Source organism: Molothrus aeneus, chromosome 2, assembly GCF_037042795.1.
Source record: "Molothrus aeneus isolate 106 chromosome 2, BPBGC_Maene_1.0, whole genome shotgun sequence".
Taxonomy (NCBI): domain Eukaryota; kingdom Metazoa; phylum Chordata; class Aves; order Passeriformes; family Icteridae; genus Molothrus; species Molothrus aeneus.
Window position 1 is genome coordinate 24,977,750 of NC_089647.1, and position 26,030 is coordinate 25,003,779.

The 26,030-nt window shown below is 47.5% G+C and overlaps 1 protein-coding gene across 1 annotated transcript in view; it reads right to left on the minus strand.

The window, feature by feature from the left end:
- Nucleotides 1-16,909, minus strand: part of CASQ2 (calsequestrin 2) — a 33,585-nt gene extending 16,676 nt beyond the window's left edge. Inside the window, exons 1-3 of the mRNA XM_066569320.1 lie at nucleotides 16,676-16,909; nucleotides 2,734-2,818; nucleotides 1,190-1,290 (exon numbers count right to left, since the gene is read on the minus strand). Of these exons, the coding sequence (XP_066425417.1) occupies nucleotides 1,190-1,290; nucleotides 2,734-2,818; nucleotides 16,676-16,909 (420 nt within the window). The remainder of the gene's footprint in view (nucleotides 1-1,189; nucleotides 1,291-2,733; nucleotides 2,819-16,675) is intronic.
- Between the last annotated feature and the right edge of the window lie 9,121 nt (nucleotides 16,910-26,030).

Here is a 26,030-nt window from a genome sequence, read left to right on the forward strand (position 1 = left end):
TGATGCTCCAGTGTGAGGCTGTGCCTTTGCTGTGCCCACAGCAGCATGTGCAATTTCCTGCTGCCAGAGTGGCCTGAGCCATGGGAATCTGGGATCCCACTGCTGCAGGGTCATGGCAAAGCTCTGCCCTGTCTGTGGCCCCTATGGGTGGGGCAGATGCCCATTTCTGTCCCTGAAGCCACTGGCATGTGTTTTGGTCACAGCACCCAATGCACACAGCCACAGACATTGTCATGGGAGAGCTGAGGTCCAAGGGATCTGTTTTAATTCCCTGGCCATGCCCCTCCTCACCAGCAGTCCTGAAGCACAGGTGACCATGTAGGCAACCTGCCACCCTGGGAAACAAACCCTGCCAGCTCTGCTGCTCACCTTACCTCCCTTATCTCCCTTATCTGCACAGCCACTTACAAAGAAAGCCTCACTTCAAAGGAAAGCCAAATCACTGCAAAATGTTTTCATTTATAAAGCGAAAACCATAGGTTTTGTTGCCTCTACAAGGAATGAAATGTAAATAAAGAGAAGTGCAACATATAGTTGTGGGATTCAGCATCACTTTTGCATTTAGGCACAAAGGTGAGTACATCATTGTGCTCATGCACAAAATGACCCAAGACCATTTAGTTCTAGGACCCTGAACTCCTCTCACTTGTGGCAGTGCAATTTGGCAAGTACACTGAAGAGATGCTATGTTGCTTGTGTCTAGAAATGGGCAGATAGTTTGCAACATAAGCCTTTTTCAATGCACTGAGCTCTTTTTAGTTAATCTACTAGAACCCTATTTCTTGGATATTCTTTTTTTGAAAATAGCTCTTTTTTAAAACAAGAAAGAAAAAGCGTGAAAGATTTTGCAAATGGCAAAGTGTTTGCACATGAGCTTGCTAGCTGAGGTGGGTGAACAGCAGTCAGTTATAAGGATTGTAGCTGACTTCCACTCAAATATACTCTATAAAGGCAAGAGGAAAGGTTGTCTCTAAGATATAAAGTGTTTAGTGGCATGTAAGGATACCATCTTTCCTGGGATCTCATGGTCAGACAGGTATTGGGGAAGATGTCAAATGCCATCTCTACCAGTGAATAACAAGCAGGGATGAAATTTCAAACAAAGGTACACTTGTATTTTTAGCAAACTAAGTATTTGCAAGGTCTTCTCTGAGAGGTTTTATCTAGCTCTGAGCTTATCTGTACTTACATCCAAGAGGAATTCCACCAAGACATCTGCAGACAGTTCCCCATCAAATTCAACCAACCGCTCATCCTTAAAGACATAGAGACTCCCCTCTTCAAGCAAGCCTGAAAGAAGAAGAGAGGAAACAACAAGTGGTTAACATGTTGTTAAAAGCACGTTTAGTGCAGAATGTCTTTCTTGTTATCCCAGCAATTCCTCCTGGGAAAATGCAATTGCCAGTTTGCTGTGTTGGTCCAGTTAGAAACAACCTGGGTGATCTCCTGACTGATGTTTCATGACACAGGGGACAGACTTCAGCCAGAACTGGTGCTAACTTCTTCCCAAACGTTGAACTTTTCATTCAGGTCACAGTTTGGTCTCAGCTAGAAAAATTCTGCACCAGAAACCTGTTTTAGCTTGGCTGTCTATCTTGCAGTAAATACTGGGCTCTAACTGGCAGCTCAGATTTTAACAACCTGTCACTATATGGAAACTGGATTTTGATTCCGGTTGTGCTCACTGTCCAGAGAAGGCTGAACTATGTGAGCGTCACCAGTGACCTGAAAGTGAGCTTCAAACTGTCTGAGGCTTAGCTGGCCTTGGCAAAAGGGTTAGAAACCAATGATAGAGATACCACAGACTGCAGGGTGACAGGTTTCAATGCTGTATCACTGGATTGAGGACTGAGTGCCACAGAATCTTATTGGAGGCTCCAAAATCAACAGCACTGGTCTCCTGCAATGCAGGATGGCAGGGTACCACTGGCCAAGGAGGCTGGTAGTTTGTTTCTTCTTGGAGAGGCAGAAGCTCTTGTCTTTAGTTTAGCTCCCATTAGCACTCACAGCCTCTAATTTAGGAAAGAAAATTATAGTCCAGTATGCTTAAACCTTAGGTTTAGTGGTATATTTATGTGCTGTTGTATTAATGTGACACAACATTTCCATATTGCTTTGTGGGCTAAAATATGAAGGGACTGCCAGGCCCTGGAAGGCAGCTGTGTCCAGGGTGGCCAATGCAGCAGCCTTCCACCTGTACAGCAGATTTCCTCTTTCACTCTGGGGAACAAGCCAGAACGATTGGCACCTGACTGCCAAGCCATTGCAAGGCTGTGGCTGCCCCAGTGGTTGACAGTGGTCACTGGGCCATGGGACTGATGACATTTTTGGGGACTAAGTGTTTTCCCTGTATGTTCTAGTTCTGTATTGCTGTGTTGGTCCTGTCTCTGTGTAGGAAGAGCAGGAAGTTACTCCATGGCACCTATTTATTATTTCTGCACAGAAAGCTGTGAACTTAGACCCTATCGTCATTACAGCATGAATTGAATTTCTTTTTCACTTGGTTTGCTTTGCTTTGCTTTTTCTGGAAGGATCTTGGCTTGTCCCTCTCATCCTCACCCCCACCCCTGATCCTGCCCCTGTTGGGGTGGGCAGGTGGTCAGTGTGCAAGTGCCACCATCATCCTCCCCATGCTGGTAACAAGGATTTGACTGTCCTCTAAGGGCCTCCCATAGGCACGTCACTCCCACAGTCTCTCCAAGCTATTCTAGAGATGTCAGACCTGGGACTCACCTAACTTTTTGGCAAGCTTGGCATCCTTCTTGGAGTCCACCATCCCAAAGCCAATGCTCCTGGGCTCCAGGACCTGAGCTGCCAGCTGTGGGAGGAAGCAGAGAGCCCAACATTAGTAGGATTAACACCACAGGGTAGCTAAAGGGCATCATGCCCTGTTAGCACGATATGACAGACAGAAGTGACCCATATTCTGCTGCTGAACAGCACCAATGGGTGGCATGTGTCACATGCTGCCTCTCTGCTGAGATAACCCAGAGGTCACAAGGGTTGGGTTTGTTCCCATTGTGTTGCAGCAGGGAGTTTGCTGGCTCTACCATGTTCTGTTTGACACTGGCCTCAGGAGAGGGCTCCTGAGTGAACTGGGGACACCAAAGCAGGGGGGATGGCTGGAAGGAAGTCCCGTGCCACCAACACAAAGCAAAACCTGTTTCCTCTGTGGTGCCTTGGTGGCCTCCTGCAAGGGAGTGTGCCATGGGCACCATGGATATTTTAACTCTGGAAGTGCATGGTGGCAGGCAGCAGTGTGTGCAGGACTCTGCAGCATCATGTTTTCTTCATGCATGTGGTGGGGTGGCCAAAGCAGGCTCCTTTCCCTATGAAGTGCTTAAAGTAATGCCTCCTGTCCAGGCTTCAGTAAGTGCCCAGATCCTGGTCCCCTGTTTTTACTGAAGAAATGCATCTAAGCCCAGCCATGCTCTTGTTCACCTTTTCACAGCTTTGCAAAACCACTGCACCCTGTTCCCACCATCTTTGACCGAGGGGCCTCTTGAAGATATCGAGTTCCTGCCTGTTTTGTGAAAATAGATATGTGAGGAAAGGAGAGACGCTCTGCAAGGGGCCGGTGGAGAGAGCGACCCCGGGTGAGACCCTGTGAATTCCAAATTGGCTCCCAGAGATGCACTGACCCTGGTAAATGGATCCACTTATGCACTGCATGACTGACAGCCCCACCACAAGCATACTAGAGACCCTAGAAGGTAGTAATGATGCTCTGAGAACCACCAAGCAGCTGTAAGAGGCTTCTCCTCCTCCCTCTCCCTTCCTGCTGCACAAATGCCTCTGATGCTGATGTCTTCTTGCTGCTCCTCCTCCCAGCCCTGCCGGATGGCGGGGGATGATGGAGATGAGGGGTCAGGAGCCTCTGGGGCAGGAATGTCCCTATTAGGGCACAGCTGTCAGTGCTTGGCAGCAGGAGGCTGGAGGGGGGCAGAAGAAAGCCATGGCCAGAGAGATGGTGGGTTGATTTATGAGGAAGCTCCCCCCCTGCCCCAGCTCATTTTGGCTCCCTCCCCCAGACTCAAAGCCAGTTTGAATGTCACCCAGCAGCGCTGCCACCGTGGCCACGTGGACCCTTGGCTCCCCTGCTATAAATAGCTTCTGCCTGTGCCAGGCCTCTGTGAGAGTGAGCAGTGATTAGAGACATTGGGGAGCAAAAGTGGCGGGGCAGCCACCTCTCCTGTGCAAGGGGGTGTCATGGGGCCAGCCAGCTCCCTGTGCTGTCAGCCTGTCCCTGAAATTCTGGGGGATGGTGGCAGGCACCCTGGGGATCAGGGCTCAGGGACCTTGCTTGAGGTAAAGGGACAGATGGAGAATGTAGTTGTTCTCTCCCTTCCACCAACTGCACATCCTTAGGGCTGTCCCAAAGGCCCTCATCAGGAAAAAGACTCCACCGACCACCACAGCATTGCTGCAACTTTGATCCTCTGCAGCCACCTGCCCTGTTGTCTTTAGGGGCAGATGCCACCATGGGAGGCAAAAGGGGTGCCTGTGTTACACAGGAAACAGGGCTGGCATTGTTCTTTCCCTGCTCTTTGCCAGTGCTTTGAAGTGAAGCTAAGGCTGCAGATTCAGGGCTTGTGCTTACAGTGGACACTGCCTGAAAAGGGCAGAGCACTGGTTTGTGTTTGCACATCCATTGATTAGGCTGATAAGGCAATGGTCTGGTTTAGCATCCCATCTGGTGGCTCAGGTCACCTTAGAGCACCTGAGAGCAGCTGGAGCCCCATATTTGCAATGACAGATGGACACATGAGCTCTCTAGACATCTGCAAGTGAGTGGTGGTAAGAGAAGAGATTTTCGTTTCCTGTTATGGGGATCTGCCCTGACTGGACAAAAGGATGGAGCCTGTAGGATCATCAGCTTTATCGGACATTGTCATCACATCCCTGCTTGTCGGTGGTTGTGTACACCAGCAAGAGGCTCCTGAGAACCACCACTTGAGACTCTGGCTGCTCTGTGACCAGAGGAAAACACAGAATGGCCAAGGGAAGAAGACTTGTTCAGTCATGTCCGGTCCAGTCCATACTTGATTTAGTTACTTACAGTTATGTCAGCCACGGGCCAGACACAATCAGGGCAGGTTAAACCCAGTAGTTCTTGACTCCTGCACACAGGAGATGGTTAGGGTTTCTTGTGAGTGTTTGATGGTCAGAAATATGCAGAAAAGCTGCAACACCTGCTACAGACAAGTGGTTGGATGTGAGCAGGGATGTGTGCAAGGAAGGAAGCATTGATCAGAACTCATGTATGTCAGCATGCAGCACACACAAGGTGGCTCTTCGGAGGGGTGTGGGCGCAGTTCTGTAGCTGTGAGCATGGAAGCTTGCTGGAAAAAAAGTGTCAAGAAAATGTGGGTGATGTGATGAAAGCCTCTTTGTGTGAGACTGTGGGAGTGCTCAGTAATCAAAAAGGGTCTCAGTAATGCTGGAGGTGTGGCTGTTTGTGTGGCAGGGCTTGTGTGACTGTGTCTAGCAAGACTGTCTGCTGGCGGTGTATGTATGGTGGGTGTGAGTGTTTGGAGGTGCTGCTCTGAAGAGGCTCGTCCCCAGAGATGTGCAGCAGTTTGGGCATACAGGAGAGTGCTTGTGCATGGTGTGTGAGTGTGCCTGAGGGGGCAGAGCTGGGAGCTCAGTGGGCAGCCTGCCTCCTCTGCAGGGACCTTCATGCCAGTGAGACACTGAGGAGAACAGTACAGCCTGAGCTCCTCTCCAGAGCAGGGTCTCACAACAGGGAGGTCTTTGTGCAACATGAGACTTTCAGGAGCCCTTCCTACTGTGGCAGAGCCTGGAGGCAGGAGGCTTTGCAGGGTGTTTATGGTGGCATTTGCAAGTTCAAGCTATGCAGGGGCTGGGCATTGCTCCTGGCCTTGCTTTCTCTGCTTTCCACTGCAGCAGGAGAGTCTAACCCGTGCATAGGTGACAATACATTCCCACACCTATATTTGAACCACAAAAGGCAGCAAAATACGGAGCATGCCAGAGGCACAACAGTTTGGCTAATTCCCCCTACTCATTACAGTATCAAGCATTTATATATCCCCTTACAGTATTTTCTGATTCCATAATGCTAGTGGGATTTGAATGCAGATAATGTTTCTAATCTTGACAATCCTCTTGGCTCAGGGCCTTGGGACAGAGGCATCTGTAATCTAAGAGCACAGCCCCTCCTCCTCCTGCCTTTAAATTCATATTGCTCGAAGTCTTGGCCAGCCAGAGCCCTTGCCTTTGTGTCAGCCTCTATCTCTATAGCACATAATTTAGCTTCAACAGCTGCACAGAGACATGGAGGGTAGAAACTGCCCTGGAAGAACTGGACAAAACAGATCATGCAGTCCCTGAGGTACAGCAGGAGCTTTGGGCTGGCAGAGCTGGCTAAGAACACAAGCAAAGAGCCCAGTAGGTTGTAAGTTCATGTCCCATGCACATTTTGCAGCCTTATTCTCATGTTCATGAAGTCTTTGCAGTGCATACTTTCTACCCATAGGATCCCAAGCTGTGGCCTGTGCAGCACAGGGATAAAGAGGTGGGAGTTTGGCAGCACTACTCCATTCTCCCATATCCCGCAGGTAATAACCATTCTTGAGTTTGGGTGAGTGTGAGGGGGTGAATGGCCCTCTGGGATGTGTGGAAGGTCCAGCCCAAAGTGAAGTTTGACTGCTACCAAGCATGCAAGAACCCTCTCATGCTGGATGGTGTCAGCAGTTACAGGCATTCAGAGTAATGGATATGGAAAGGCACAGCTCCCTGCCCAACATCTCAGCTCCACACCCAGTGTACCTATCTGAGCCTAGGTGTGATGCTGGGAAGTTTTGGGAGATTTAAGCAGTCCCATAGGGTCATTCTGAAATCCTTGGTTATACAGCAGCAGAAATGTCACTCTCTGCCTGACCATGCTCCTATTCCAGCTGCAGGCAGCAATGATTGTGCCAAACCTTGCACGTGTCAGTTTTGCTGCTAAATGGCAGACAAAAATCCCTCAGAGAGGGTTAAAAACGGGAGTGGGAGGAGTGGCTGCCTCAGCATGGTCAGTTTTCATTGTGAAGTGACATTATGGCATTCTGGCCTGGATTTTCTTCCCACTTCTCTAGCACCTGCCCAGAGCTCCCACAGACAATAAGGCTCATCTTCCCCAGCTGCTCAGGCTTGGGAGGAAGGGCTGGGGGCATTTGGGCGTCTCTGAAAGGCATCATGAGTACACTTCTCTTAACCATGGGGAGCTTTCTGTTTTGCTGTTTAGCAGTGGAGGAAGAACAAAACTCCAGCAATGCAGAGAGAAGAGCAACAGGAGATGATGAGGAAAAGTCCCTCAAGCAATCTACACTCCTCTGCTGGTTCTCTCCTACTGTCTTTAATGCTGCAGTTGATGCTGATGGTCAGAACCTGGCTGATGAAATGATGACGATTTTATATCCCAGAATGTTAGGTTTTTATTTTCAGAAAGAGCAGGAGGAGATGGCAAGTTTTTAGTGTATTTCCCCAGAAGTTTTGAATCCTTATGCAGGACTCCCACATACACGCTATACTTGGCTACTCTGTTTGAGACATTGGGCAGTTTCTTGGAGAACAGAGGCCATTATTTCTCTTTCCTAATGCTGTGCTGTTCCCGCCAGCACCCCCTTGCATGCCACACCAGTAATATCTTAGGCTTCTCCATAGTTCAGGCTGTCCTGAAGCACTGTGGTGATCAAAGAGCAGGGCCAGAAGCCTGCTGAGCAGCTGCCACTAGAAAAGTCACTAAGTCACTTTGCTGGCAGTGGGGACTGAAGGAGAGTATGTTGGTCCCACCTTACTACACTTTTCCACTACCTGAGCTGCTTGGAGAGGCTGAACTCCCCCCCTCCCAGAGATCACTACTCCTTGGACTAAAAGGCAAGTCCCCAAATATGGAACATGCAAAGGTCACTCCCTCAGAGCTGGCTTTCACAGGTAATGCTTCAAAAACGCTGCCCTAGAGCTTTAATTGTTGCGCAGCCACTCAGCGGGGTCAGACGTACGGCAGCGTGCTCTCTGCCTGCCTCTCTAAAGGTTTCACATAGCTGGGGCTGTATTTTTATCTGCTCCTGGCATCCCTAATTTTAGCCAGCTGCAAGCCAAAGCACAGCCTCCCCAGCCGTGAGCTACCCGAGGCTGGTGCCCGTGCCACCGAGCACCCACGGGCGCAGGGGCCACCTGCCACCGCTCCCGGCCGGTCCCTGCTGGCACGGCATCGCAGATGTTTTGGCAACTCAGCTGTGCCACTTGCATGTCAAGGGCAGACAGGGACGTGTGTGTGTGTCTCTGTGTGTGTCTGTGTGTGTGTGCTGCCCCAGGCGTCTGGGATTGGGCAGAGGCCACCCCGCTAAGCTGCCCTTTCCAAAACAGAGACTGACAGGGTAGTTTGGGGGCTGTCCTTGTCCTTGACAAAAGTGAGGCTGTTGCTCCCTGCTTCTCCTTCTGGCCTCAGAAAAGCTGCTTTGAAACTGAAGGGTGGAAGTTGCTGTGAAGCCCGTGCAGGGCAGAAAGCTGGGTGCTTTTAGTGGGTGCTGCAGGAGGGAGGCATTGGTATTAAGCCCATTCACCTACACATGCCCATGTCATTCCTATGCCTCTGGCTCTCAGGAACAAGCCAGATTTCTCCAGTTTCTGATCCAAGTGAGTGTAAGCCAGCACCTCTGGAATCCCAGAGTCCAGGATGCTGCAGGCAAGAGCTGGGAGCTCCCATCCAGCATACACAGGAGGGATCAGTGAGGCAGGGCCCTGGGGGAACAGAGTGGTCCTTGAGACAAGAAAGACCTTTTCCCCAAGGAGTGAGCAGAGAGAAATAAGAACTGAAGAAAGCTTTAAATATACACAGCCCTCCTTGCACTGGGTTCGAGGTGTCAGAGGTCTGCTAGCTGATGGCAGTGCCTCCTGCCAGGGCCGGAGAGGGTTCCCAGAAAAAGAACATATCATGTGCAGCAGCTGGCCTTCACCGGAGCTGTGTCAGAGAGCATGCAGGAATGAGCACCATCAGCACTGCTCAGGAGGGAGCGCTGACCCTCGGGGCGCGGGAGAGAGGAGGAGCCATTGCCTGCGGATTGAGCTCTTGGTTGCTGCTCGCTCCATTTCCTTGGGCAAGTATTTTTTCTCATGTATGTAGGTAAATCCCAATGTGCAAAGGGAAAAAAAATGGAAAGGAGGACTTGGACCTTGCTAAGTCATTTCCTTCCTAGGCCATGGATTTCGTGCCTGGTTGCCTGTTATTTAGGGACAGAGGCTGCAAAAGGACATCTTTGGTCATCAGACTCAGAATCCTGTCATTCAATCTCTGTCACAAAGCAGTCAGTGTCCATTTAAGACTCACTGGACTGTTCTCCCCTTCCTCCTCTGGTGATTAGGGACTTTGTAGTTCCAGACTTGTTTTATTCATAGCCCATTTGTCCTTAGGCTTTGCGCTTAAATAGCTCTTCTCCCTCCCGGGTGTTTAAAAGGAATTATCATATCCCCTTTCCATTCTTCCCACAAATGAAGCTCAGGCACGAAGGAAGGGCAGTCGTGGGCTTTGATTCGTTTGGTTTTAGATGAAGGGCACTGGCAGACCAGGCTCTGGAGTAAGGTCAGGGTGGGCGAGCATGGCATGGCCACCCCTACCCAGTCTCAACAGCTGCCCCAGCCTGCCGTCAGCTCCTGCAAAATGTCAGGGTCCAGGGCAGGCAGCTCGAAATGGTAACCACAAACACCACACATGTCCTCTGAGTAAGTGAGTGTGAGCTCAAGCTAGCCCTTCTTGGGCCCCTCACTCAGGATAAGGCCAAGAAAAAATTCTCCATTGTGAGCCTGGTGAGACAATGGAACAGGCTGCCCAGAGAAAACACGGATGCCCCATCCCTGGAAGTGTTCAAGGCCAGGCTGGGGTGGCCTTTGAGCAACATGGTGTGATGACCCACCCTGAAGAGGAATTCACACCTCATTTAGTGGAAGGTGTCCCACCTCATTTAGTGGAAGGAAGATTGGAACTAGGTAATCTCTAAAGTCCCTTCAAATCCAAACCATTTTGCATTTGTATGAAAGGGATCTCATTTTACAAAAGTGAGACCCTGCCTCCTGAGGACCAGCCCAGCAGAAAGACACCGGGAGCCCTTGCTGGCACTTTTAGGGGAACCTGACTAGCATGGCAGGATGGCAAGACCAAAGTGGATGGACTTTTTCACATTTTTTCTCAATTTTCTGAAGGGAGGAGTGGCTCAGAAATTTCTGAGTCTCCACGCAGCTCAAGGTCTTATATAGAAATGGCCTCAAATTGCACCAGGGGAAGTTTAGATTGGATATTAGGGGAAATTCCTTTGTTGAAAGGGTGGTCAAGCCCTGGAACAGCTGCTCTGGATAGTGGTGGAGTCACCATGCTTGGAAGTATTTAAAAGACATGTAGATATGGCACTCAGAGATATGGTTTAGTGGTAGGCTGTGCTGGGTTAATGGTTGGACTCAATGATCTTAGAGGTGTTTTCCAATCTAAATTATTCCATGATTCTATCACACCTACAGAGGTTGTCTGCAACAGCTGGACTGTGATGAGCTCCACACTTCAGGGCCAAGACTTGGCCTTATACTCTGCCAGCAAAGCAAGCCCAAGCTCACATGGGTCTGCCATGTCTCCAGGAGACATTTGCATTCTTTAGATCCCCTCCCCAGTCATAATTTAGCAGATGAAAAAGGTGCCTTTCAAAGCACATTTATGGCTGTGAAAGGATAGTTTTAGGAGAGATGCTGCTCATGCAGCCTGTCCAAAGTCACTACTTGGAACTGACAGAGGGACTTCAAAGAAAGAAACATGTCAATAATAGGTAATTCAGCCTTGGAAATTAGTTTGGCCACACTTACACAGAAAGATCAAGGCACACAGTTGTCCCTAGATGTCAATGTGCCCACCTCTGAAACAGGGAGCTTTCTGTAACCTTTTTTTGTGACTGGCATGTCAGTGAGTGAAACCCCCGGGTGCTACTGCTAAAAATCAGTACTCTGCTGTCTGTTGCTGAGTTGAGACCTACTTACATGGCCTCAAATGGGAAGTAATCAATGCACACTTTTTCTTTTTCTTCCTCCCTTCCTCATTTTCTACATTAACTTATCTGTAGTGGAAGCACTTCTTTTGTAGACATAGAAGCCAAAACACCTGTTTTATTACAGGCTTTTGCACACTTTCCTATCCAGCCAAATGTCCCTCATCTCTCACTTTGAGACTTGTTCTGTAGGGACCTAGAGAACTGAGAATTTTTGTGACACTCATTGAACATGTCTTCTATATCTGTATTTATACTCATACCTCAACACTAAATTGTGTTGAGGCACTGTCCCATAAACATGGCCATTTTCAAAGAAAATATCTGAAATCTGAGTTTGTGAAGCAAACAGAAAATGTTTGGGTTTATTTTTCTATTTTTACTGATATTTTATATATTTTTAAGATTTTATATTTTTATACCTAGAGATGGGGATAAAGTGGAATCTCATCTCCTGGTTCCTATGGATTTTTGGGATAAAGTATACAGACCTAAACTGATAAAACTTTTTTCTGTGTTGTATCAGAAGCAGAGAGAGGGTTTTGCTATGTATTACATGGCTCTTAACTCTTGAGGGAATATCTGATCTCAAGAGAGTTCAAGACCATATGAGGGAAACTACCCCCAAACCAGCTGATCTTGTACTACTTTTTCCATCCTAAGCTGGAAGCTGCAGTAGTTTCAGCACTTGGAAATAAATGAATTAGAAGGTAGAGCTTACACACAGTTTAATCCTTGCCTTTTACTGGACTCAAAATCCTTCTTTCCCTCTCACACCACAGCGAGATACTGGCTGTGTTTCCATGTGTTACAGAATTGGCCAAATATGTTCAGGAGTTGCACTGTGTTCTGCCATTTATTGCTAGAGGCAGGACTGATCCTAGGCCTCATCTGGAGAGGGGAGTACCACATCCCTCTTCTCTTTCCTCTTATCAGACTGGCTTGTGCTAGGCCAGTTCTCCATGAACTTTCAGTCCAGGGGCACTGTTTCATTGAAGGGACTAAAATATCTGGGCTTGATGAGCCTCTCTTTTTTAAGGATATTACACATGCATACAGATGGCAAGGGAAGAATGGCAGGGGAGCTGGGACTGAGGGAGTTTCAGCAGAAAGAGGATACCAGAGTGCATCACAGGCAGCCTGCTATGATAGTGAGAAGCTGCTGGAGAGAGCTTCTCAAGTGCAAAAGGAAAGCCCCTAACACCAATGCTCATTTATTCTTGCTACATGATTCCTAGAGACAGGGGCTGGCCCACTGGAAGGCCAAACTCCCTATTTAGGACATTCAGAGATGAGAAGGGAGAGGTCTTAGAAGTGATGGTAGGAGACAGGGTGAAACACGGTAGAGGAGATAGAGAGGAGAAAAAAAGCAGAACAGGTATTTCTCAGGTTCACTGCTTTGATCTTTTCCCCTCTTAACCCTTCTTCATGAAAGTTGAGACCATTTAGGACAAGTAGCTTTTTCTTTTACTTGTCTGTTAAACAATTATTGTGATTGCTTGGCTGTTTCATTTTCTTCACTGTGCTCACCTCATGGAGTGTGCAGAGCTCTTGCAAACATCACCACAGGATAGGAATGGCTACTGTTATCTCTGGGACTGCTTGGATCAAACTCTGCATTGCCCTGTATGGAGGCTTGTCCCTACTCAAGGTGCAGGTGCTTTCCAGTAGCCAGTGGTGGAGAGTGGAGTCATAGGAGAAAGGTGCACAAAGGAAAGGTACCCTTTAACCTGAGCTGTGAAACAGCCTGTGCTCATGATATCTCTGCCCAGGGTTGTCTTAGAACAATCCTTCCCCAACTCTTTTCCATCCTAGCCAGAAAGCAGTAGGCATCTCAAATCAGTCCTTTGGCTATTTTTCCTGACAGACCAACCCAACAGCCTCCATCTTCCCAATCTAGACCTGAGGGGCAGGCACTGTCACCCCTGGAGCTGTTGTCATGAACTAACGATGGTCCAAAGAGCTTCTTTTGATGCCAGAGGGGTTTGGCTGTCCCTGAAGCCTGTTGTGACCAGGTGGCACCCAGCAGTATAGGTGGTAAGAGCTGTTAGGACCACTTCATAATGATCATCATCTTCATTCCCCTTCTAAACTGAAAAGTGACCCTGGGCTGCGTGGGAATTTGTTGATCCAGTATACCTGGATACAGGGAGCCAAATGCAATATCAGCTTGATGACATCATCCCTTTTCTGGTGACAGTGGGTGTGCATCCTCAGCTTTCAACAGTGTCAGTCAGTCCTACATGCTTCTCTCGGTAGGAAATTTTTCTTATTATATCACTTCTTGGTCTGCTGTACATAGTTCTGGTTTAGTAAAGTCCTTAAATAAGTGCTTAACTTTACTTATGTGCTATCATGTTGTCAGCTTGATTTCCTAAATAAATGAGAGCCTTGTGATTCTCTTCTCTCTCCCCAGTCTATCAGCTGCCTTCCCTAATAAGCTTTCTACCTGTTGGCCCTCTTAAACCAAATTTTCCAGAGTGAGTGATCTCAAACATAATGAAGCTATTGCAAGATTTATGAAGAGCAAAGACTTGGAAGAGAAAAGGCTGAAGTGCCCTGAAAGAAGGAAATGTTGCCATATGAGCTGAGCCCCCATGGAATTTCAAAGGACCCATTTAAGAGAGAGCCTCATGTGTTCTTCACTCCTGGGAGAGGCCCCAGTCAGAGCTTGTTACTGATGAGCTACATATTTCAAGGAAGCCATGGTGGATCTCTCTTGCTCTTTTCTTTGGTGTCTAACGCAATTCTTCATGCCTTTGATCTTTGGAATTGTACATTTCTTATAAGGCACATTTAGGGGAGCAGAAAGGATGGACTATTTGGGGGTTTTCTGGACTTAAATTCTTTATGCCCATGTGCCCAGCCATGCATGTCCATGAGATAATCTGATGTAACAGCCCTTAACCACCAGCTCAGACCTTTGTTTGCTCCACACCTGCCTGTGTGTTGGATGGAGGCTCACTTTTTTCCTAAGGATGGAGTCTGATGACTTGTATGGAAGGGGGCTAAAAACACACTGTATTGCCAGGCTGTAAAAGCAGCATGTCTCAATGTGAAACAGCAGGAAAATTGTCAGTAAAGTTAGATGGAAAAACATGAGGTGCTCTAGAAAGGAGCATCTCATCACAGGTAGCACCTGTGCTGGGAACCTCCCAAGACAGCTGGCAGGGAATAGTCGGGCTGGAGTATTTACCTCTTAGATACTTCATTTCAGGTATAAAGGACCTTCAGCACTCCAAGTCCTGACCCCTCTACTGAAATTAGATATGTAAAACCTTCCTGAGTGAACTTTTCTCAGGTTTGGCTGCAAGGAGAGCCCTGTCACTGCTCCTGTGCCTACAGAGCAGCTCACTACTCTAAGGTTTGCTCAAATTACAAGAGACCTGGGTTCAACTGCTGACTGCTTCCAGGAATAATGATCCCAGGCAGTTCATCTCACAGGCAAACAGCTCCACATCTCAGTCAAGGAGCCACTGCAGACATTTCTTTCCTTCTCCCTATGCTGGTGAACATGCAGTGAAGTCCAGCAGCTGAATGAGCTCTGACAGAGAAAATTAAGAGTGACCCCCTATGGTCCAACACATTATGGCTTGAATTGAGGGAGTTGAATGCTTTCACAAGAAGGAGCAGATTACAACCTGGCTTGCCCACTCAGAGTGCTCCCATGGTTAAATTAGTACAGAAATTGGGAACTGTAGCACCATTTTGGCCTGTGTCCTATGCAGAATAGAACATATCTTTGTTGCATTTTGAGACCCTCTCCCCTTCTGATTCCCTCTGGGTGACAGAAGCAAAGAAGTGCTCAGTCTGCAGATTTCTCTTGTGCTTGGGCTGTCAGATTGCTGCTGCTGCAGTTCCCAGTCCAGGGGAGGGACTGATCTGAAACTGTGATACATGCACTGAATCAGCACTGCAAGTGCTTTGGAAATTTTGAGGTCAAAGCCACAAGTGCCAGTTGATGTGTGGCACTGTTAGCTGGAAGCTGAGCTCTAGGGGACTGGAGGACTACAATTATGTAAAGGCTGCTGCAGGTCTAACCCTCAGTCTCTTGACCAAGGTCACATAAGAAGTCCATAGCAGTGAGCAATTGGAAACCAAATAAATCACCAGAATCCTAAGCTAATGTACTCATGGCCGAATCCAACCCTGAAAAATAAAAGCTTAAGGCCAGATTATATTGCAGCTGTCGCACCCTCGATAGCATGGGTGATGGTGTCATGGGGACTCAAACTGATGGTACACATCAGACCATAGAGCCATGGAAACATGGAATGGCCTGGTTGGAAGGGATCTTAAACATAATCTCGTTCAAAGCCACTGCCATGGACAGGGATGCCTTCCACTATGCCAGGTTGCCCAGTACTCCATTCGACATGGCCTTGAACATTTCCAGGGATGGGACATGCTTCTGTCAGGTTTCTATAAATGTGTATCTAGTAACTGTTTGACACCTATGAAGCACAAAATAGCTATCCTGCTAAACAACAATGTCATTATACTACCAACAATACTCATTTCAGCTGGAGTTCAAGCATTACTTTTTTCTTTTCTTTGCCAAATGTTATTTGATCACTCACCTGCAGAAAGTAACCATTTCCTGACAGGTGAGTAAAATCTGGTTAGTTTTTGGACCTTTCTTTCTGGCAGTCATCAGGCTTGCTGGGGAGGTCAGCAGACCTTGAACTTGACACTGAACTTTTTTGGGTCCTATCCCTCAGCAAGCATATTTTCTTATTCCCATTTCCTACACTCTCAGGGGTGCAATGCATTTCCTCTCTGGATCTGACAAATAAAGCTGAAGTGTTTCTTCTGCAATTCTGAATTCACTTTCTTTTCAAATATGTCTTTTAGTTAAGAGGGAATATTTGCAAGCTCCTGGTAAGAAATATGCACCTAATAATCAAGGTTTGCAGCTGTGTGATTCCCTGGATTACAGCTATAATACAAGAAAGAATGCTACAAACCTACATTGTCACTTTTGCCATGATTTATTTTACTGAGGATTAATAAATCATTTGTTCATGAAAGAAGTAACAACACTCTTTTTCCAGCACAGAAGAGAATGGTTGCATTAACAAGCAGCTATAGACTGATTCCAAGCAGGCAACCAAGTGTCAAAAAACAAAAAGGGATTTAATGCTGCTGCACCAGCAGGGAGCTTTTGAGATGGGGAGCTAGGACACCCATTTGCTGCACAGCTTGATAAGGTTTCTTGGCTGATTGCTGCTAGTGGGATAAAAAATGGGACTCAATCCAGAATACAAGTGGGATACTGGCTTGCATAGAATGAGAAAGGATCAAAAAATTTCAAGCCACAGATTCAGGTGCTGAGATTTGGGAAAGCTGAACTGAGCTGAGTTCATGTTTCTGAGGTTTGCAAGGTTACTTGCTATTGCCTGAGTTTCTGACAGACAATCCAGAAAAGCTATTTCCCAGCAAACTGAGAAGAGCACAAAAGAGGCTTTTTCCTGGGCTTTGCAAAATTCAGGCAGGGGCTAACTGAAATCCAACTAAACAAACTTTTGGATGCCCAACCTCCCCTGCACGAGACCATTTGCCTCTCCTGCCCTGTGGCTCCTCTCCACGACTCTGAGCAGTGCTGTGTACTGACCCTGACTGGGACATGCAGCGGCACTTACCTCCAGCACCATCTCTGTCATCTGGAACTGCTTCTGGGAGACCTTGTCAGAGCTCACAGGCTCGTGGAAGAGCAGGCAGAGCATGTCATACTTCTTCAGTGCCTGCTTGTAATTCTTCTCGTTCAGGTCGATCACTCGGTCTTTCCCATCATAAGTAGGGAAGTTCAGTCCCTCTTCTGCCTTGCAGCAGAAAAGCAGGTAAAAACCTGCCAGGATCCAGCAAATTGCCTTCATAGGGGCACCCTTGGAGTGCAGCAAAGGGTGGGTAAATGTCCCCCTCTTTCTTGATTTGAGAAGAGAGGGAGACCAAAGACTCCAGGTAAAGTTTGAACTAAGTTTCTCTTAGTTTCTCTAAGTTTCTCTCTGCTGCTTTCCTAGAGTTGAGACCAAACACTGCAAGGCTGGTGAGGAGCAGCAAACTTTGCTGTCCTGTACTCACAACAAAGAGAGAGACAGACGGGAGAAGCTGTCAGGCCAAGCCCTGGATACCTTACATAGCTGTGTCCAGCTCCCGTGTCATTAGGAACTCCATTTTTAGGAAGCAGTTGTTTCAGGCTAAAAATAAACCCTGCAATGAATAAAAAGGACAGATATGACACCATTGAGGGACTTGCTGGCACTCTGCATCATCTGAGACAGAGTGGGCAAGAGGGAGGGAGTGGAAGATGTCAGTCCTGGGAATATGCAGGCAGGGTTTGAGAAGGGACAGACTTCACTTGCACAGGGAATCAAGACATAGGCTGTCCTACTAGGAATTGACAAAAATAGAAGGTATTTACTGCAATTTATAATAAGGGTATCTCTCTTTATATCCCTTTGGGCATCACAGTGATTAGGCTTTTGATAACAGATCTCAGGTTAAACAGTTTCAGAACCTCATCTGCACCACTAGAGGAAAAGTCCTGTTTCCTCAGCAGCAAAGGAGGTGAACACTCCTGGGACTTCTCTCTCCTGCCTGGAGCACCATTTGGAGCTGCTAGCTGACATTCAAGGTGCTTTCTGAAGCACATTTTCTGCCTGTGGGGCAGCAGGAGAATTGCTGGCCCTTGGACCTGGAATCCAAAAGCAGAGGGAAGCTTATGTTGCAGCCTCCTGTTTTCACAGCAGTTCCCAAGCCACATGCATTGCTGGCGAGTGGTTAAACCTTATCATGCTAAGGGGGCTGACGGGTGGGAGCCAGTGTCTTGGGGCAGGAGGCAGGACTCTCCTCAAGAGGATGGTCGGATGGCACCATCACCGCCAGCCACCCTTTCTGGGGCCTGCCTGTTGGACCGGAGCAGGTTTTTCACACAACCCTCTTGCATTTCCCAGCAAGCTGTCCTGCATATTCCTCCTTCTTCATGTCCCAGGGATGGTGGCCAGTTTCTCCTTCTGTGGGAGCTGAGCACCAGCTGCTGCTTTGCTGTATCACCTGCACAGCACTGCTGGGGGAGAGTGGTTCAGAGGCACAGTCCCTCAGCTCTTCCCTCCTCTGACCACAGTGTCACCTCTGACCCATGACTGGCAGCAACAGGCAGGTGGAGGCAGGCCAGCTGGCCACAAGCCAGCCCTGGGGCTGGCATGGATCCACTGGAAAAGGCCTGCTGAAGGGCTGGCAGAGAAGAGCTTGACAGGGGGCACGGCTCCCTTCCCCCTGCCAAAATGATGTGCAGACAAGTGGCCTTATCAGGTCTTTTCCTTGCATGCTGCTCCATCACAGCTTTGCTCCATCCACACCAGGGAAGAGACAATATCCCTTCTTAAAGCAGTTGTTTCCATTTTATTGTATGTCTGGGATTGTTTCAACATTTGGGGTAAAAGGTGAGCATTACTTAGCAATTACGGAATCGTAGAATCATTTAGGTTGTAAAAGACTCTGAACATCATTGAGGCCAGCCATTAATCAAATACTGCCAAGTCCATCACTAAACCATGTCCCTAAGCATCACATCTACATGTCTTTTAAATACCCCCAGGGACAGTGACTAGAACACTTTCCTGGGCAGATTAAACACATCTCCTGGGTGACTTAGGACTACACATCCTTTCACTTCTATGGCTTTCACTTCCCACCTGAACAGCCCACAACATATTGACTGAAACCCTCTGGGTAATAGCTTCCAAATCTGTCTGTTTCTGATCTGTAGTTTCCAAAGCCTTTTCAGAAGTTCAACATTTGCTGTCAAATTAAAGTCCTAATGACAAAGCCTGAGGAATATGGGTAAAAGACAAAGCAAGACAAGCCTCCAAAATACATTTCTTAGAGGCAGACTTCAGGGGCAGTCATTTTTAGAGGGAGAGGTAAGTCTGAATTGCTTTTAGTGGGAGACACAAGTCTTGTGTCACTGTGGGTGGCAGTGGCTGGTTAGGTTTATGCTGAGTGTTTAGGATGTAAAACACAAAACCAAGTTTGTGGGATGATTAGGCATACATTAGGCTGGTTGCTTACCTTTGAAGGATTCCCATGGATCTGGGGTGCAGGAGCAGGCTTCACTGGTGTCACAATGTGTTTTAAAGCAGGAGCACATTAGACAGGGTGTGAAAATGAAACGTTCACAGCTACTTCAAAAATTGGCTTCTGAGGCTCCTGACCTCCTTTATTCTAGTAGATCTTCAGCAATTGCTCCACTTTGATATTGCTCAAGCTATTTTTGATGCACTTTTTCTCTAGTCTGAATAACTTTTTAATCTGCCTAAAAATAGATACAATCCAATTTTCATTTTCTCCTCTTTTTTTTTTCCTATCAAAAATAGGGAAAAATGCTTCTTGTTCACAAAAATTATTGTTTCGTTAGCCCCACACAAATCTCATTTATCTGCTTGTGGCATGAGTAGCAAATATTTGTGATTTTTAGGCTTCACCTCTGCATCAAAGGGAATTCTTCCATCAGACCAGCCCTGGGTGTCATGGTCACCAGAGAGTCCATCTCTTTGTGTCTCCACTCAGAACCTCAGTGGGGCTGCTAGAACTAAATCTAGTGGACATTTTCTGTGGTCTTCTAGGTCTAGCTGCATCTATATGAGATTCAAGACACCTTGTTCACCAAGGCAGAAGTAATGGTGAATTCCACAAAGTTGGAACAACTGCCTCAATCACCTGAAATTCTTAATTCCAATAAACTTTAGTCAAAGCAGATGTTCTCTTTGCAGTCCTGCCAATACAGGTCTAAAATACTGTATTCATGTGTTTTGGGATGTTCAGAGCAGCAGTTAAACACTTGAATCTGAGCAGAACTGCTTTGGTTTTTTCCTCTGGGGAATAGCAAAGCTGGGACTGAAGCAGATGCTCTCACAACCTGACAAGGGCCATAAGTGTTGTGCCTTTCTCTTCATCATCTCTCTTGGTGCTACCAGCAGCACACTGAGATGCGCTCATCTCAACCCCAGAAGCAAAACTCCTTGGAATTTCAAAGTGTGTCCATCCACTCTCAGATAATGTTTTAAATCTGGAATTTTGGGCCAGGCTCACTGTCAAGAAAAGTATAGTGTGCAGACCCCATGCAACCTGAATGGTTGACCTGGGCAACCTGAATTTTGTTGAAGGCCCATTTCTACAGGACACTGGCATAAGTCTTCTGTGCATGTCAGATCTTCTTTCATAGGGTAGGAGCAAGAGCAGTTCTCCTCAGGAGGGAATGATAAGAGGAGCAAAGAAATTTCACAGGCTTCTCTGTGAAACTTCAGATTTTGCACTCCTCTGCTCACTGGAGATATTTTGTGGTCTCTTCCTGCATAGCCTAGTGTCTTTCTGATCCCACTTAACTGCCTGTGGTTTCAGCACATGTGTTTCTGTGGGCAGTGTCACACGAGGGAAAGATGGTCTGAACTAAATCCTGGGACACTTGCCTTTCAGCTCAGATATCTCATTTCCTGGCAAAGCTGGCATCTGTTAGTCTCTGATATAAGCTGACTGCAAGGTTCAACCTCCCAGCTCTGATTACTTAGCCATTGACTCCTTCATCCATTCTGTTGCTGCTTCTCAGCCCTGCCTCAAGAAACCAGTACAATGCTTTTCCCAGCTAACTATCCTAGAGATGTTTCCCTGAAAACTTTCTGAGGAATGAGCTGGTAGGACTCACTGCCTGTCCACTCTGATAGGTGCTTATATTGTTTAAACAACCTTCAGAACTGGCCCAAAACCTGAGGCAAAGAAAGAGATAATTAAGAGGAAACACTTGCTGTTGGTTTATTCATTACTGTTGGCTTTCTGGGTCCATCCATCCAGCAAAATCCTGGCTCCAGGGATTTAGCTTGCAAACCCAACCCTGAAATTCATTGAAGTAGGATTTTACTTTATTTCTTCCAATTTTGTGAGGATAGGTAGTCAGTAATAGTGCTCAAAACAGTACAATCTCATCCCTTCAATTCAGGCTTGCAGAAATGCAGGGTGGAGATGTAAGACAAATGAAAATCTCCTTCTTCATAATTTTTTTTCCTGCTTGTATTATAAATTAGGGATATACACTTGCTGTTCCTCCCTCCTGGCCACTGCAGCTCCACTCCATGCTGCTGTTCTCACCTTCACTGTCCTTTCTATCTCACACAGTAAAAGACGTCCCCAGCCACTGCTGATCCAAATGCTTCAGTGAGCCTTTTTCCAGGGCTTCAGGATTCTGCTTTAGCTAATCTCTTTTCAAGCTTTTAAGACCTTGTGTGTTTTACAAGATAGGAGTATTCAGAAAATATGCCTTTTGCCACCAGCTAGCCAGGCAAGGTCAGAGTGGGTAATAGCTTGCAGGGTACTGCTACGACTAGAGTGGGAGCCTCAGAGACACACTGAACTTTCCTAAAGAGACCAAAGGGAACACTGAGAAAAGCTCTGCAGTGTAAAAAGCATAGTTCTCTCTCCCTTCCCTTCAGCCCTGAAAGATGGTAAGTCCTTCGTGGTGCTTTACATTGCTTGTACTCCAATGCAGTCATGCCAGTGATGGCAGGCAAGTGCAAGGCAGAGGAGCTGTATCACTGGCACTCCCTCCCTTTTTCACCTGTTACAAAAAGCCAGAGATCTTTGTAGTACCTGACAGTACTTTTACTGAGGTGTCTTGAGACCTGCTGTGTGATAAGAAGATGCTATAAACCCTTTCTGACTCATGGACACTGATTTTGATAAGGAACAACAAATACAGGACAGTCAAAAGCACTTCTATGAAATTATACAGAAGTTGGAAAGGGAAGGTCAAGAAGATAATCCAAGAGTACTAACTCATTCTCAGACACACAGGCATTTCAAAAAAATCTTGTGTTTTTTAGGCATTGTGTCCCCCAGAGCAAAGTTGGTCTGTGCCACCTTAGGGGGATCATTGCACCTCTCTGCCTTTGGGACCTCGTCTGGCTCCTGTGACTTGTACATGTCAAAAAGTAATTTAGAAGGTCAAAACTGGGACTGTCCCAGAAGGACTGGGATAGTCACCTCTTAATGAGCTAATAATCTCTACACAGCAAGAAAGGATTTAACTAAGGCATCACTGTGGCCAAATGGAAATGTGCCCATTGGCATATATGGAAATGGGAGGGAAAGAGAAAGAAACTAATTGAAAATGAAAAGCATTAAGAGAAATTCTGGAAGGAGACAAGGCTGCTGTTTCATGCAGAGGTCTGACAAGGGACATCTGAGGGCAACCTGTTGTTGGGTTGTGGAACCCATCAGGTGGACTGGAAAAGGTGGCAGATAGTTTGCAATGGGACACAGAGGCAGTGACCTGCCTATCCCTCCCAGCTGGGCTGGGAGCTCTGCCAGCCTGTGGCAGCAGGGTTGTATTTGTCCACATGCAACTCACCCTGGAAAGGGTAGAGGGGCTCCCTGGAGGGCGTCCTGCATGTAGCACCAGGATAAGAGAATTTTGTGCATGTGACAGGCGTAGGGTGGTTAGTAAAATCTTTGCTTTGCTGGTAATCACAATGAGTTGGGGCCCTCCAGCTGTGACTCAGAACTATTCCAGTCATGCTGCATAAAACAGCCCACACAGAGCCCTGGCCACAGTGCTGCCTGCAGTGGGCTCCTGCCCATCTTCTCTTCTGCAGGACTTGGGAGCAAGAAGGGGTCAGCCTGCATCTGGTGCTGGGACCTTCAACCTTTGTTTGATGTATAAACTCCTAAAATATGCTGGTGTCAGTGCAGATCCCTGCATAGCAAGGGACTATGACTGATGAGAGGTCCTTTTTTTCCCCCCAGATATCTCTAATGCACCCTACTTCAGAAAAACCACCACACCATTTCAGTCCACCCTGCTCTGTTTAATGTCACTTTCTTCTGCTGAGATATCACAACTGAGGAGTTAAAGCAGTTGCCCCTGAGACAGTGGCATAATCTCCCCTCGAGGGGAAAGGTGTGGGTGGGTGCTTCATGAGGGACAGGAAGGGGCTGTGGATAGGAGATGGATGTTCAAGTTTTCTACAGTGACAGACTTCCCACAGGGCTTTGGAAAAACCCTTCCATGTGAGCTGTGCAGCAGGGTCCAGGGATGATGCTGTAAGGTGCTTAGACATCAGACTCACAGGGATTAGTGCTTTAGGTTGGCAGGGAGCCTGGGTCAGGTCTGGGGTCCTGAATGTTTTGGCATTGTGGAGAGCTGGAGAAGGAGATGCATCTGCTGCTGACCATGTTTTCAGAAGAGCTGGCTCAGAAACCAGGCCAGGCGTGTTCCTGTGAGAGGTGCTGAGATCTCAGTGAAAGCCCAGTGATCCACAGCCAAGCCGTGAGCTAGTGTGAAAGTTTGGCCCAAGGATGGTTGCCCAAGAACTGGAGTGTGAATGGTGCAGACTGAGCTCTGACCCAGAGACCTGAGCAATTACAAATGATATCATAATAATTTAATTATTATTAATAAATTAGAGAAATAAAACACATGATCTGACACAGTATGTTCCCCTCTGAAAAATCTTAGGGTATGTACAGCCCAGCCATTTCCATCAGTCCCCTGCCTTTTTCTTGGAGGAGGTGGGATCACTGGACTTTTGCCCAGGCTTGGCCATGATCGGTATGTCCGAGCATGTGTCCATGTGTCTGTCTGCATGCACCCATGCACGCACGCATTAACCACTGGCACTGCTTCCACCCAGCTCTGCCAGGCCAGACTCTAAAAGATGGATCCTACATGGAGCACACCCATTTGGGGTAGACAGGTCTGGGGTGACACCTGCACCTCAGGTTTCTCCTAGCCATGAGGGCACCAGCATATTTAATAACATCTTGATGATTGGAGCGAGTGTTTAGTGGTGTGGCGCCTGCTGCTGCTGCTGATGGAGCTGTTCCCAGCAGATTTACACCTGTTTCTGTGGAGTGGCTGCTCAGCCTCTTGTGCTGACCCTCAGAACCTTCCTCCTCCCCTGCCTGGACAGTGACGCCTGTTGGGGCACAGCTGACAGGCTGGGAAGTGCTGGGGTGAGCTCACTGTGCCACCAGGAACCTCATTCCTTTTGAATGATGAGCCAGACAAGCTTAGCGTGCTCCTTAATTTTGTAAGGAGACAGAGAGGATTTGCTGCTCTTGAATTTCTGCTCCATTTTTATCTCCTTCTTCTTCTCCTCTAACTGGGTTTTATACTGTCTGGGATGGCCCTGAGTCTCTCTGAAAAGTTAATTCATCAGATACTTGCATTTCTGGGGTGAATAAGTTTCCAGGCAGTCTAGATGTCTTCCAGGCAGTCCATTATGCATCCTTTGGGCATGCTTTTTTTTTTGGTGCCAGGCAAATTTTTCAAATTCTTCCATGTGAGTAAGTCCTACTGGGAGCAAACCCACCATGGATATTGGTATGTAGCTGGGTACAGTTACACAGTGCTCCCAAGAATTCACACATAATAACTCAAGTATCCCCTTCTCTTGGATCCTTAAGTCAGCCTAGAAATATGGAGACCTGAAAAGTGTCTTGCTTGAAACATCTTTCTCTGGCAACTTCAGTGTGCCTTTGCTCAAGCTTTTATCTGCAGTCACAGAAGAGAGAAAATCTTCTCCATTAAAGCATCTCTGTCCAAAAATGAAAGTAGAAATATTTGGGTAATGGCATGAAACCTGTCATGAAGAGCACAGAAGGATCTGAAATCTGTCGCAGAAGGATCTGAAAATCACAAACTGTAGGATGATATGGTGGAAGGTTAGCAGAAAGTTGGAGACCTCACCTCCCTTCTTGGGATACAAACTGCTGCTGAAGCTGATGATGGGAAGAGGCCTGTAACAGAATCACAGAGTCATAGAGCAGTTTGGGTTGGAAAGGACCTTAAAGACCATCTGGTTCCAACCCCTTGCCATGAGCAGGGACACCTTCCACTAGATCAGGTTGCTCAGAGCCCCATCCAGGCTGGCTTTGAGCTCTTCCAGAGATGGGGCATCTAGAGCTTCTCTGGGCAACCTGTTCCAGTGCCTCACCACCCTCAGAGTAAAGGATTTTTTCCTAATAGCTAATTTAAATCTACTCTCCTTCAGTTTAAAACCATTAACCCTTTTCCTGTCATTACATGCCCTTGAAAAAAAAATCTCTGCCTTATTGAAAAAATGCCTCTGCCATACTGAAAATCAGCCACTACCCACATTTCATGTGGTAGCAGAAACATTTGGGCAGTGGAAACATTTTGTAGCTTCTTCTGAATCTTTTTGCCCCTTCCTTAGAAATGCCCACTCACTCTTGAAGAAATATTGGCTTGCCTTGATGAAGAATCTCTTCATCCTGGACAGAGCACTGGCTCATTGGCTGTGTCTGCTGTGGGAGGCTGGGAAGCAGAGGCTCCACCTGGGTAGGCTGGATGCTCAGAGGAGCCCTGCTGGAAGGAAGATACCTCAGCAGCAGTCTTCTGCACCAGCTCTGTCCTGAGAAAGAAAGAAAAAAAGCCCAACACCCCCAGAAACATGTAGCCACTTCTTTCCTGGAGGAAAAAGCAGTAGCTGTGTCTCTCCAAGCTGGGGCTAGCAGGTGTTATACCAGAGCATGGTTTGGCTTTTCTTTCTAACCTGAGGTTTCTAGTTAAGCAGAAACCACCTGGTTAACCACCAAGTTAACCACCTGGCAGCACCCCTGAGCTGCAGCCTGGCTCACAGTTTCCATAAAGGGCTGCTGGGTTCACTCATATTTATAACGCTTGCCCCGGCATGGCGTGTCAGCTTGCAGAGGTCAGCTCTCCCCCGGAGCAGGGAGTCATTCCACAGGCTGTGCTCCTGTTTCCATCCCTGCCTGCCAAGGGGCCTCCCACCCCTTGGCAGATGGGACCTGGGGGTGGCTGGCTGAGGGGCATGGCAGAATGGTCTGAGGGGTGAAGGGCACGAGGAAACAGGGTGCACAGGAGATACAGTGCCTGGTTTCTAGAATAAACTCTACGAGGGAGGTGTGTGCCTTTCTCTAGTGCTGCAGGGAAAGTGGGAACCACTACATCCTGCGGGAGACAGG